Raw genomic sequence first — 12,189 nt, forward strand, 5'->3', positions numbered from 1 at the left:
CTTGGCCTCCCAGAGTGCTAGGATTACAGGCATGAGCCACTGCGCCCGGCCAATTATTTCTTAACTGAATGAATGAATGTTCCATGTTGCCTCAGTAAACTAACTGAAACTTAATACCTTAAAATAGTAGCTTGAAAGGGAGAGGGATGATAATGCTTGTGAACAGCTTGAAATAGTATGTAAAATTTTCTGGGTACATCCATCCTGTGTAGTTTATAGTTCTTATTAAATTCTCAAAGGGGAATACATATAAAGCTGAGGGTCACTGCCTTTAGGGAAAGGCCCCCAAAGTAGTGTTTTACTCTAATATATTTAGGTTCCCACCTTAACAAACTGTTAATTCCCTTCGGCCTTATTTTAATTTCACAGAATTATCTGTGCATCCCCTTGGCACATTTTCAAAACTTGGAGTTTTTCAGGCTCAGGTTTGATAGTGGCTCAGTGCTAAGGTAAAGAGAATTGGGGTAAGGATTGACTGTAAAGAAAATGACACCATGGAGTTCCTATAAGCAGAAATAACAGAAGTAGTCATCAATAGTCCTTTAGCACAAATACATTCTGTTTGTTTATACAATACTTACCTTTTCAGCTGGAACGATGTGTTGTTTCATGAACTGCTTCACCTTAGCAAGAAGTTCCTGGCCTTTCCTTGTCTGTATAAACAACTGTCTGGTAGTATCAGTCTGTGGTAATGCAGTATTGAAAGTTCTTTATAAAAGAAAAAAAAGAGGAAAAAAGCTTAGAAAGATGTCCCAAATCATTATTACATATTTTTGAATATAATGTGAAGTCTCCCCTATTCCCCAAAAATATCCCTCAGGAGGAGTTGCCATATTTTGGATGTTTTTTCAAGTCTTTCATATTATGGGCTGAATTACAGAATCCCTTTATTTTGAACATTAAATTTTAATGCTAAAAGCACTATTTGGGAAAAACATATGAGACTGGCATCACCTCAAGCAATGCTATTTTCGAATCCTTATTGATGTCATCTGTCAGAATTTCTAAAAGAGGAAGCAAAGAAATTGAACACAGATGTAATCATTTTCTTAGTACATGCCTCCAAAATACAACTGCTGAATGTCATGGTAAAGACGACCTTTAGAGGTCATTATGAAGCACAAGAGTTGGTTGTTAATGTTGTAGAGATCACAGATACCCAGCTGTAAGATGCATTGTACAAAACATTATGCCATGGGTTCTCAGGGCTTAAGCAGTATTTCTGGGGACAGCATCACACATGCGTTCAGTAAGTAATGGGAATGTGACTCTGGCGAAGTGTGTTAGATGTCTCAAAAAGTGCTCCAATGATGTAGACATGGATTTCAAAGATGCTTACAAAATTTCATGAAATGTGACAGTGGAAGAGAGTAATATTTCTAAAGTAATAAATCATCTTATATAGTACAAAATTTTAAGTAGGTATATGTAACAAATATTAGAAGGAAAAATTTGAGAGTTTTATCTATATCTTTAAAAATTTACACATTCAAGTAACAAAAAATACTTTTAATCACAAACATGAGGATTTTCTTCATATTTTAGGTCAATTTGTTTTTAGGCATGTAAGAGATTTACCAAAAAACTATTGTGATTGGCAGCAGCAATCCTGGTGTAAGCAATAAAAATAATTCCTACTCCTCCAAAGTTTACAACCTTCACATACCTAATAAAGACTCTGAGTTAGCCAAGTAATGTTTTCCTCACCTTTTTGAGAGTTGTAATCCAGTTTCTGCCAGAGGTTGCACCATATTGGCAAATAGAAAGCTATTCTCGGATGAATTATTTCCCAGAAGATATCTGCTATATACTCCCTATAAGTAAATTAACATAAAGCAATTAAAATTCATTGAAAACTGTCCTTCAACTATTGAATCAATCTTTTCACAGTTTCTCAGTTATGTAGGACACCAAACTCACAGAGTACTAAGATGTAAATCAGACTACCAATGGTATTAATTTACATGCAGGAGTAATTATACTCCTCAAAACTAAGGAGTCATACTCATATCATATAGTTAACACACTCTCATCCTAGCAGAATTGTAACTTATAATCAAACTAAACTTAAAAATGATCTCAGCAGTTGCCAAAGATACCAAATCCGTAAGTTACATCCTTTCTAAAGATCATTGCCCTCTCTTCATACTGGGAGAAAAATCTAAAGAAACCAAATAACATCAACAACTATAAAACCAAAGAGAAGACAATGAGATGACCTCTAAGAATATTTTATCTACTATTTTTGGCCCTTAATATAGATAAAACTATCTCTTTTTAACAGTGTTAGTTGGATATAATCAGTGTTTCTTTTATAATTTTCCATTTCTATACTTCCAACTCTCTCCTCTCCCCCAAACACAAACAACCGAATTCCATTACTGTATCTTCTTTATATAATTCTTTATGCAATAAAACACTGTAAAATTTCCAATTTCATATTTCCAATTCGAATGGAATATTTATGACCATCTTTAAGGCAACTACATGTACAATACTATGTACATATAGTTTATAATGTACATTTTAATTTCAATCATAACCCAAGTCAAACTTTTATTTGAAATGAAAAGCCATATTAAGTTTAAAGCCTATTTGGTATCTAATTTGCGGAAACTGACAGATACACAGACGTTCCAATTTTGAGAAAACCATTTTATTGAACATGACCAACTCTTAGAGAATATAGGATGAGATGTAACACAAATATTTTCTAGAAGATATTTCAGTTTTTCATGGATAGTATGAACTCTAAGGACAGAGAAAAATAACCATAATTTCCCTCAATACTTCTTTCCATTCTTTTTTTGTTTCTAAAATCTCTTATTTACCTGTTCTTCCCCTAAATTCCCTTTCCACTGATAAAGCACCTTAATTTCTTAAACCCCCAAGATTCAAAGTGCCTGAAAACTAGATTAGTATAAAGACAATGGCATTCATTTAGATTAAAATATAATTAGAAAAACACTAAATTATGCCCAATTTCCTCAAAATTAATCACATAAATATGACTACTAGAAAATGAAAAATTTACTTATCTCCCTACTCAAAAACATATTAGGAGACTACATTATAATAGGTGCAAAGCTAGCCTCTGGGAAATACAAAGATAATTCTTCCCTCGTCATCAGTCCTGGTTGATAAATGGTTTTATAGTCTGAAGCAGAGATCATAAAAACATTTTAGCTTTTTCTTATATTGGATATTCAGGAAATGACCAATCCTCACACGCTTCTCTTTTTTTGTCATTATATCTTTCTCTCTCCCTCCCTCATCTTGTAAGTTTATTATACAAAAAGTGATAACACATTTTGCTAGTTAAATTTTTCCTTGTCAAATTCCTATTCTGTAAATTCTGGATTTATATTTTATTCATGTCCAATATTTATCATTATGAAAAGCAAAATAATCTAAGAATAAAGAACGTAAAAACCCTAAAGACCAGAGAATATTGTCAACAGGACATTAGTAAATAATGGTTAAACACACATTTAAAATAGTTACCTGTGCTATTCCAGCCATTTTGAAATGTGAAAGGGCAAGAAAGAAATTCCAGTTAGGAAGAACAGAATTAATTCCCCTACAGCGGCAATATATTGAAATCAGTTCTTCCATCGATGGTATCCCTATAAAAACAGCACATAATATTACTATATGTGCTGATATATTAATAAGTTATAGTGAATATTTCGAATTTTACAATATAGCATATATATGTAAAATAGAATGTAATAGCCATTAATGCATGCAACAAAACATGTTCTAAATCTTGATTCCCAAAAGAACATTATATATAAAGGATTACATTTTGTCATAAGTTACTAAAAGTAGAATGCTAAGTTCAGAAAAATTAATAAAACATAAAATGAACTAGAAATATTTTCAAGAAACAAATAAAAACTATTATCTAAAATTTCAAGATTACATATTTTTAATTATGAAGATAATAAAGACAATTTTATCTTTATAGCCTTTAGACATTGTTTTTGTACCTGTGTTTTCTTGAATACAGAAACGTTGATTTATCACTGGAATTGTCCTTGGCCAAAAGTAGAACAGGGCAAGATAAGCTAGGTCTGACAAAGGATGACCAATAGTTGAAAGCTCCCAATCCAGTACGGCTATAACTCGAGTCTGTAATTAAAAATAAAGAGGTCTTTAACATATTAAAATTCAAAACAACTATAATAAAGAAATAAGTTAACTAGAATACATTCAAAATTATGCTTCCCATCAAAAGTCAATCTCAGGCCGTAGTTTGCGATCTTTACTGGCAGTGGCACATTTCAGGGTCAAGTCCTCTGGTGCCCTCACTGGCCATCAATCCTGCTTTTTACTTTACACAGCCTAATATCTCTACTAAAGAGCAGAGGCAAAAACAATCAAAACTTCTCAACTGGGAATAACTGTGGTAAAGAAGAAATTGTTATAATTATTACTTATACTTCAATAATACATGCTATGCCATATATAATTAAGCATTTGCTTTGTGAAAAATCTAACTACATAACAAATATTATACTATTTTGTCAATAGTACTTTTTAAAGTAAATTATTTCATGCTATAGATAAAAATCCTAATTGTTATAAAGATACTGTTTGCTGTACCAATATAAAATACAGTAACATGATAAAACAATATTATGTAATTTGAAACCAATAAAACAGAGAGCTTTCCTCATTCTATTAATACTTTGTAACAACACGTATTAAGGGAATATATCTCTTTATGTTAAGAACACAGGACATTAAACTATAAATACAAGGGAAAAAAGTAATTTGCAGAACAATATGTACAGTATGATCCTATTTTTGTTTAAAGAAAAAGGTTATAGGCGGGGCATGGTGGCTCAGGCCTGTAATCCTAGCACTCCAGGAGGCCGAGGTGGGTGGTGGATTGTTTGAGCTCAGGAGTTCGAGACCAGCCTGAGCAAGAGCGAGACCCTGTCTCTACTAAAAAATAGAAAGAAATTATCTGGACAACCAAAAATATATATAGGAAAAAAATGCACCATGCATCACCGGGCATGGTGGTGCATGCCTGTAGTCCCAGCTACTCAGGAGGCTGAGGCAGGAGGATCGCTTGAGCCCAGGAGTTTGAGGTTGCTGTGAGCTAGGCTGATGCCACGGCACTCACTCTAGCCCGGGCAACAGAGTGAGACTCTGTCTCAAAAAAAAGAAAAGAAAAAGGTTATAGATGAATATTTAAAGTTGAAAGGATATGTACCAAACTGATAGCAATGGCTGAGGTTCACTTCAAGGGATTTAGGTAGGAGGGATGAGGTGCAGGGAGGGGAACCTCCATTAGAGGGTTCGGTATAGAGGAATGACATGATATGAGCTATATTTTAAGAGAGTCGCTCTAGCTGCTATGTTTTGAATAGCCTGCAGGGGAGTCAGTGAGGAGGCTGCAGCAATAATCTAGGCACGTTACTCAAGCCAGATAAAACAGCAAAGCCCGTTTGGATGATGGGAGTTACTGGGTTTCATGCCTTCATATAACTTTGTATGTGCTTGTACTCCCTTGCTCCTCTGGCAAATTTATATTAATACATGTTACTGTAGCTTTGTGGGAAAATGTGGGATTTGGAATCAGACAGACAAATATTAAAATCCTAGCTCTACCATTCACTGGCTGTGTAACTCTGAACAAGTTAGTTAACCTCTCTGATCTTGAATTTTCTCAGCTATAATATATACCTCTTACAGAGAGTTACTGTGAAGACTAAATGAGGTCAAGTAGCATGTATGTTTTGTTTACCAGTTTCTAGCACATAGTAGGTGGCCAATATGTATGTATTTGATGAATATGTACAAAGCCTGGCATATAGTAGATAACCAAAATTTGCTATTATTACTGTGGGAAAAATTGATCACTCCCTTCTCCATGACTTGACTTTATAAGACCTTTTATTGCTGTGGTTATATTATATTATAAATTACTACACAAGGTAGATTTGTTAAACTATATAAAAAAGATACATTTCTCTTATACCATTCTATTTGTCATCTATGCTTTCAACATCCTAAGAAAAGAATATGAGACCCTTCCTGATGCTAGAAATGTTTATTATTGTTTTTTTCATGAAAGTTAGGAAACTTCTCTGGAGTTGTTTCAAGATATTTGAAACATTTTTAATTACACAAAGCTATATAACAATGGCCAGTGAGAAAAGTTGATGGCTAGTCAAATTGTGTCAATTAGTATAAGTTAATTAGTAATAGTTTATTAGAGTTCTGTTTACAACTGTTTGTGTTCAGAGCTATAAAAAGCTCAATATAACGCCTAGTGGTTGAGATAAACATTTACCAGTTCACCTTGCTACTGCTAAAGAACTTTTTTTTTTTTAGGAGACAGAGTCTTGGTCTGTCACCAGACTAGAATGCAGTAGCCTTATCATAGGTCACTACAACCTCAAACTCCTGGGCTCAAGCGATTCTCCTGCCTCAGCCTTCTGAGTAGCTGGGACTACAGGTGCATGCCATCATACCCAGCTAACTTTTCTATTTTTTGTAGAGATGGGGTCTCAGTATGTTGCTTAGGTTGGTCTTGAACTCCTGGCCTCAAGCAATCCTCCTGCCACCGCCTCCCAAAGTGCTAGGATTACAGGTTTCAGCTACCATGCTCAGCTAAAGAACTTATTAATAAAATGATTTCTAACAGTTTTTCTGAAACCTCAGCACAATTGAAAGCTTTTAGTTTTGTTGATTATCTTCTATAGAGAGAGGTTTATTTTTCTATGCATGCTTTTTACACTACTGAATTCTATTTATGTGTATTACCATTCAAAACAAAAGAAACATATGCAATCCAACAGGACAAATAGCAGATAAAGTAGGTAGGGAAAAAAATAGAATTTTTAATAATATGATGAAGCTAAGAACAAGGTTATTACATAAAATTGAATGTCATAGGTCCTATGTAATTGTTAGTGTGGGTAGTAAAATTTGCTCTGAGTGTTTTAGCAGACAAAATAAAGTGTGAAGCATGATTAATCACAGTCTTCAGAGTGTATATAGATTAAAAACAAACCAGCTGCTTAAGAGGGACAACTTTTCTTGGCAATGAGGCTGAAGAAAAATATCACCCATTAATCTGCATGAAGGGGATATTGTATAGAGGGCTGAAATGTCTTCGACGATATCAAGAGAACTTCAAGGACCATGTAATCTCTAGAAAGTAGCCTGTACTGGAAAGTGACTAAAAGGACAAAAATGAGTCAAGTAGAAGGCAAGACCATATGCTGAGAGTGGAAGTCTAGATGGGACAAGAAACTTGACAGTTTGAGAAGCCATTTGAAAAAAAAGCCATTTAAAAAAAAAAAAGTCACAGGTTACAGGTTTTACTAAGAGAGGAAGTCACGGCCTAGATGAAATTACACAACATAAATGTGTCCCAGACCCAGTTCACCTGATATCATGACTTTATTCTGCAGCAAAAATATGCAGCAAGTTTAGGGCTGGAAATTGTGTAAAGTCAAGGAGTGAGAAGATTATGGAATAATAAGTATCCTAAGGTCAGGGAACTTCAAAATTCATATATCGCTTGCACACATCCAGAGTCAAAAAAATTGTTAATTAAATTGATACTAAAGAAGGTAGTTTTTGAAATGACAGATCACGACCATGTGGCTGTGAAGGATAAAAAGTCAGATGAAGTCATAAGGGCTCATGGATTCTAAAGTAAGAACCACAAAATTTGCAGCATCACAGGGGAGGTATAATGCAAAAAAAATCAATTTCTAGATTACTGAAGTGGATCCATTCCAGTGGATGTTTCTAATTAAATATATTTGTTTTTTAAGTTCAAATGACAATACGCAGACTTTTTCATTAAACTCCAAAATCTTAAAACATTTCTCCACCAGTAAGATTTATATTTGAAAAATCAGCATTTTCCACGAAAACTGGATTTCTTTTAAACATTGCAGTGAGCATGTTATACTACTGAAATACTCGCTCAAACATGCTTCAAATGCTTTTCAAATAAGTAACTGGAAATAAACAGGGATTGTGAAACTGAGTAATACATGCTTTTGTTGTGCCATACCACTTTTAGTAATGCTTTACTGGCTTACTCCACACATTCCTGGAAGGTTTGTCATTTAAAATTGTTTTTGTTTCTTTCTCAATTGTTGTGTTTTCTGATGATAAAAATAAAACATGTTGTTGTTTTAAAAAACAAAACCCCCAAATCCTCAAACCTTAAACATTACAGAATGTACTGTTGTAAGTCTCCTACAATTCCATTCCCTACAACAACTGTTTAAGTTTTAGTACATATTATGAAAGATTTACTTATACCTTAATATTTTTTCTGAAGAATAGAGTTTGATAGGCAGTTTTAGAAAAGTAGAATAGAAAAACAAAGGGAAAAAGAATGGAAAAGAGTGGATAATTAAAATAAGTTGAGCTGTGTGCCAAATACCAGCTAATTGCTCCATATTGACTACTTCATTTTAGATGCCAGCAACTCTGAAATTTTGGGATTTGTTTTCAATTCAAAAGGCATACAATGTCAATTTCCTGGCTATGATGATATACTACAGTTGCATAAGATCCATTTTGGGGAATCTGGATGATGGGTACACAGGAGTTCTCTGTACTGTACTATATTTACAATTTCTTCTGAGTCTGTAATTATTTCAAAAGAAAAAGTTAGGCCAGGTAAGGTAGGTCACACCTGTAATCCTAGCACTTTGGGAGGCTGAAGCGAGGGGATCACCTGAGCCCAGGAGTTTGAGATCAGCCTGGGCAACATAATTCTCATTTCTCGTTTCCACCAGAAATTTAAAAAATTAGCTGGCATGGTGGTGCACACCTATAGTCACAGCTACTCAGGAGGCTAAGGCAGGAGGATTGTTTGAGCCCAGGAGCTGGAGGGTGCAGTGAGCTATGATGGCACCACTGTACTCTAGCCCAGGCAACAGAGTGGGACCCTGTCTCAAAAAAAAAGAAAAGAAAAGAAAAAGTTAAAATAAAAACTGAGGCACAGAGAGCAGTTAAGTAATTTTCTTTAAGGTCACACTGCTAGGGAATGAAAATTAAGCATAATGTTTGAGATGAAAATAATTACTAAGTGAATAATTAACTAAAATCAATCCCTTCAACATAGATTCATTGAGAATCATGTAAACACCTGCTATCTAAAGATGAATAAGATACAGTCACTAGTCTAGTAGGCTCTCATTTACTGAGCATCTACTATATAGACTCTAGAGACAAAGAAAAAATAAAGACATAATCTTTAACCTCAAAGAAAAAAAAGCTTTCAAGCATATCCCTAGGCATATATACAGGTAAGCACATAAATACATATATTCAACTTGTTATAACCCAGAGGCTGGCTGCAATTTGTTGAGTGACCTTATGAAACACACACACACACACACACATTTCCTATTTGCTTGTAAAAATTTTTTAAAAGAGGTAGAAAATATATACTATTAACTAAAATTAAACTTTAAAGTTTGGTAGCTCTTAGTGCCAGTCCACAACGGATATCTGTTCTTCTTTCTCTGCTCTTGAAGTTCACTTTGTATGATATACATCAGCACCTGGGTATATATTGTTTAATTGCTGTTACCTGATAAAAATTTTTTAAAAGAGGTAGAAAATATATACTATTAACTAAAATTAAACTTTAAAGTTTGGTAGCTCTTAGTGCCAGTCCACAGCGGATATCTGTTCTTCTTTCTCTGCTCTTGAAGTTCACTTTGTATGATATACATCAGCACCTGGGTATATATTGTTTAATTGCTGTTACCTGATACCTTTTCCCTCTATCTGTATTTTGAGCTCATTAGGAGGTGTATTTCCTTTCCAATCCCATGTATCAGAGTACATAATTGTAATGAATAAATGATAGTTGACTTGAATTCTGCCAACCACATGTTACTTTCTGTGAACAGTTAGTTACAATATTTATAGGAGGCACAAATAGATTAAATTTGATTTAACTAATAATAAGATTATTGGGTATAAAGTAGAAAACATTTAACTAACTACTATATGGCCCTAAAACATTAAAAGATAATTATAAATGTTAACAAATTAGTTATCACAGCTGAATAACTAAAAGCTGTGCCTTTATCTATTGTTTCTTTTTTTAAAAATGTCTCTCCCAAACTATTGAATATTCTGCTTGTCTGAAGGAAAATGATACCTGTTTAACAATTTTAATCCTGTAAGAAATATTTTTAAAATATGAGATTAATATAAATGGGAAAATAGTTTGGTACTTACTGGAGTTTACCATTACTTTCAGCATATTATGGCTAATCCTACAAATTAAACATCTCGGTAAACAACATATAATCCATTAGGAGATCTAGGTCTGGATTTTTCCTTGTTTGCTTAAGAATAGAAAAGTACTATGGATATAGAACAGACTTATTCAAAGGTAGGCATCTAAAATATTAATGAATCAAATGATATAGATCAAATATAGGCCAGATCCTGCTATGTTTTGAGGTATACACTTTTATAATTTTTCCAGGTTATAAATAAGCATTATTCAATTTTTCCAATCGAAAGGTACATAATTAACAAAGTTACAAATCCGAATTCATCAGTGCCATTAACAAAGGGTTACAGATACACGCACACACGTATAATTACATATATTTAATTTTACTATCCAAATTGACTTTTCCATGACAAATTTTCTGTCTTGCTGATAAATGTGCTCAAATATCTTTATATTATTTTTGGACTTTCAATTGATTTATACTACCTCGAATTACGACAACAATGTAATTTATAATGGTATTTCCCCCCTGGCCTTTTCCTATAGGGAAAAAACATGAAATCCAGAAGCTTAACACATAGACATAGAATAGCTCTTCCTGCCCTAAAACATCTTAGCATCCTGAGAAAATTAATGGACCTAGAAAATCCTCCTCTAAGAAGCAGAATTCAGGGAACTGGAAATCTTTCTCATTTATGTAGGAATACTAAGTGCCAAGTAGCTTGCCCAAAGGCATACAGTTAATGAGAGAACTGAAGTAGTTTCCTCATTCCGCCTATACTCTAATCCTAGACCTCACTGTCTGTGCTTAGTGGAGGGTTACAGCTTTTATTTGTTTGTACTCTTTATAAAGAGAACACTGTGTACATTTACACAGAGCAAGGTTACATTAATCTAATGTAATTCTTTTGGAGCCTCAAAAGAGGCTTTTGGAATTGTCTTCTCTGAGCTTATAATAAATTAAAAATTCTTTATGACACAGGACAAGAAAAAACAAAGAGATGTAAATGAACCAGAAGAAAGAGCAAGAACATAGGTAAGCTATATATTTTAAGTAGCAGATAAAAAATTTCTTTGGAGAAAACAGCAACATGCAAGTAAAATTCCCAAGTCCTTAAGCAGTAAATCAGATACCACTTAGGATTAGAACCAGCTTTAAAGGTAGGCAGCTACCCATGCTAGAAAATCTGCCGGACTCATTTCTAAAAGTTGTGAGTGGTGAAGACAGTCCTGAGCTGTAGGGAAAGAATGGAGATGGGTTGGGCTCCTTCAAAGCTCTGGGAGGAACATCTTCTTAGTACCTGTGTCTCAAATCGGATCTACCCAATTTATTGTAAACATGGCTTACGGTACCTCTTTAGGGTGGAAAACTATGTTATCTAGCTTGAAATCTCCGTGAATCAAATTCTCTTCATTGTCATTAGCTGGCAAGTTTTTCATTAGCCACTCAGATAGCTGTTCCATGGCAGGGATGTGCTGATGAGCTGCAGCTTGATATTGCTTTGTCCAGGTTGATACCTAAAGATATTTAAATAAGGAAAATGACAGAGCAGAAAGTGGAATGTAAGCCCCAGCACTTCTAAAACTAAAACAAAATTCAATTATATCAAATTGTGTTTTATTCCTAATTGCTTAAGATCAATGTCAGTGATACTTTTGTCAGCCTAAAACAATATCAGCCTAAAAATGTAAACATTTAAGTCTCTCTTCCATCTAGTTCTACTTTACTTACCTAGTTTTTTATCAGGAAAAAAATACTGGCGTAGGCATCAGGAGATGTGTGTTCTAGTCTTTATTTAGCAACTGTTTTGTGGAAGAAAAAAACAAAAAGATTGCATACACACGCACATACACGCACACACAAATAGGCACAGAGAATTTCTGGAAGGGGTCACAAGAAACAAGTGACCCTGAAAAAGAGAATATGGGGTCTAGAAGAA

General features: G+C 34.0%; 1 protein-coding gene across 1 annotated transcript in view; it reads right to left on the bottom strand.

Annotated features, from left to right (window-relative positions):
- ACAD11 (acyl-CoA dehydrogenase family, member 11) overlaps nucleotides 1–12,189 on the bottom strand; it is a 118,368-nt gene that overhangs the window by 91,638 nt on the left and 14,541 nt on the right. Inside the window, exons 5-9 of the mRNA XM_012663299.1 lie at nucleotides 11,603–11,767; nucleotides 3,993–4,134; nucleotides 3,505–3,626; nucleotides 1,708–1,814; nucleotides 582–708 (exon numbers count right to left, since the gene is read on the bottom strand). Of these exons, the coding sequence (XP_012518753.1) occupies nucleotides 582–708; nucleotides 1,708–1,814; nucleotides 3,505–3,626; nucleotides 3,993–4,134; nucleotides 11,603–11,767 (663 nt within the window). The remainder of the gene's footprint in view (nucleotides 1–581; nucleotides 709–1,707; nucleotides 1,815–3,504; nucleotides 3,627–3,992; nucleotides 4,135–11,602; nucleotides 11,768–12,189) is intronic.

Source organism: Propithecus coquereli, unplaced genomic scaffold (genome assembly GCF_000956105.1).
Source record: "Propithecus coquereli isolate 6110/MARCELLA unplaced genomic scaffold, Pcoq_1.0 Scaffold12, whole genome shotgun sequence".
NCBI classification, from domain to species: domain Eukaryota; kingdom Metazoa; phylum Chordata; class Mammalia; order Primates; family Indriidae; genus Propithecus; species Propithecus coquereli.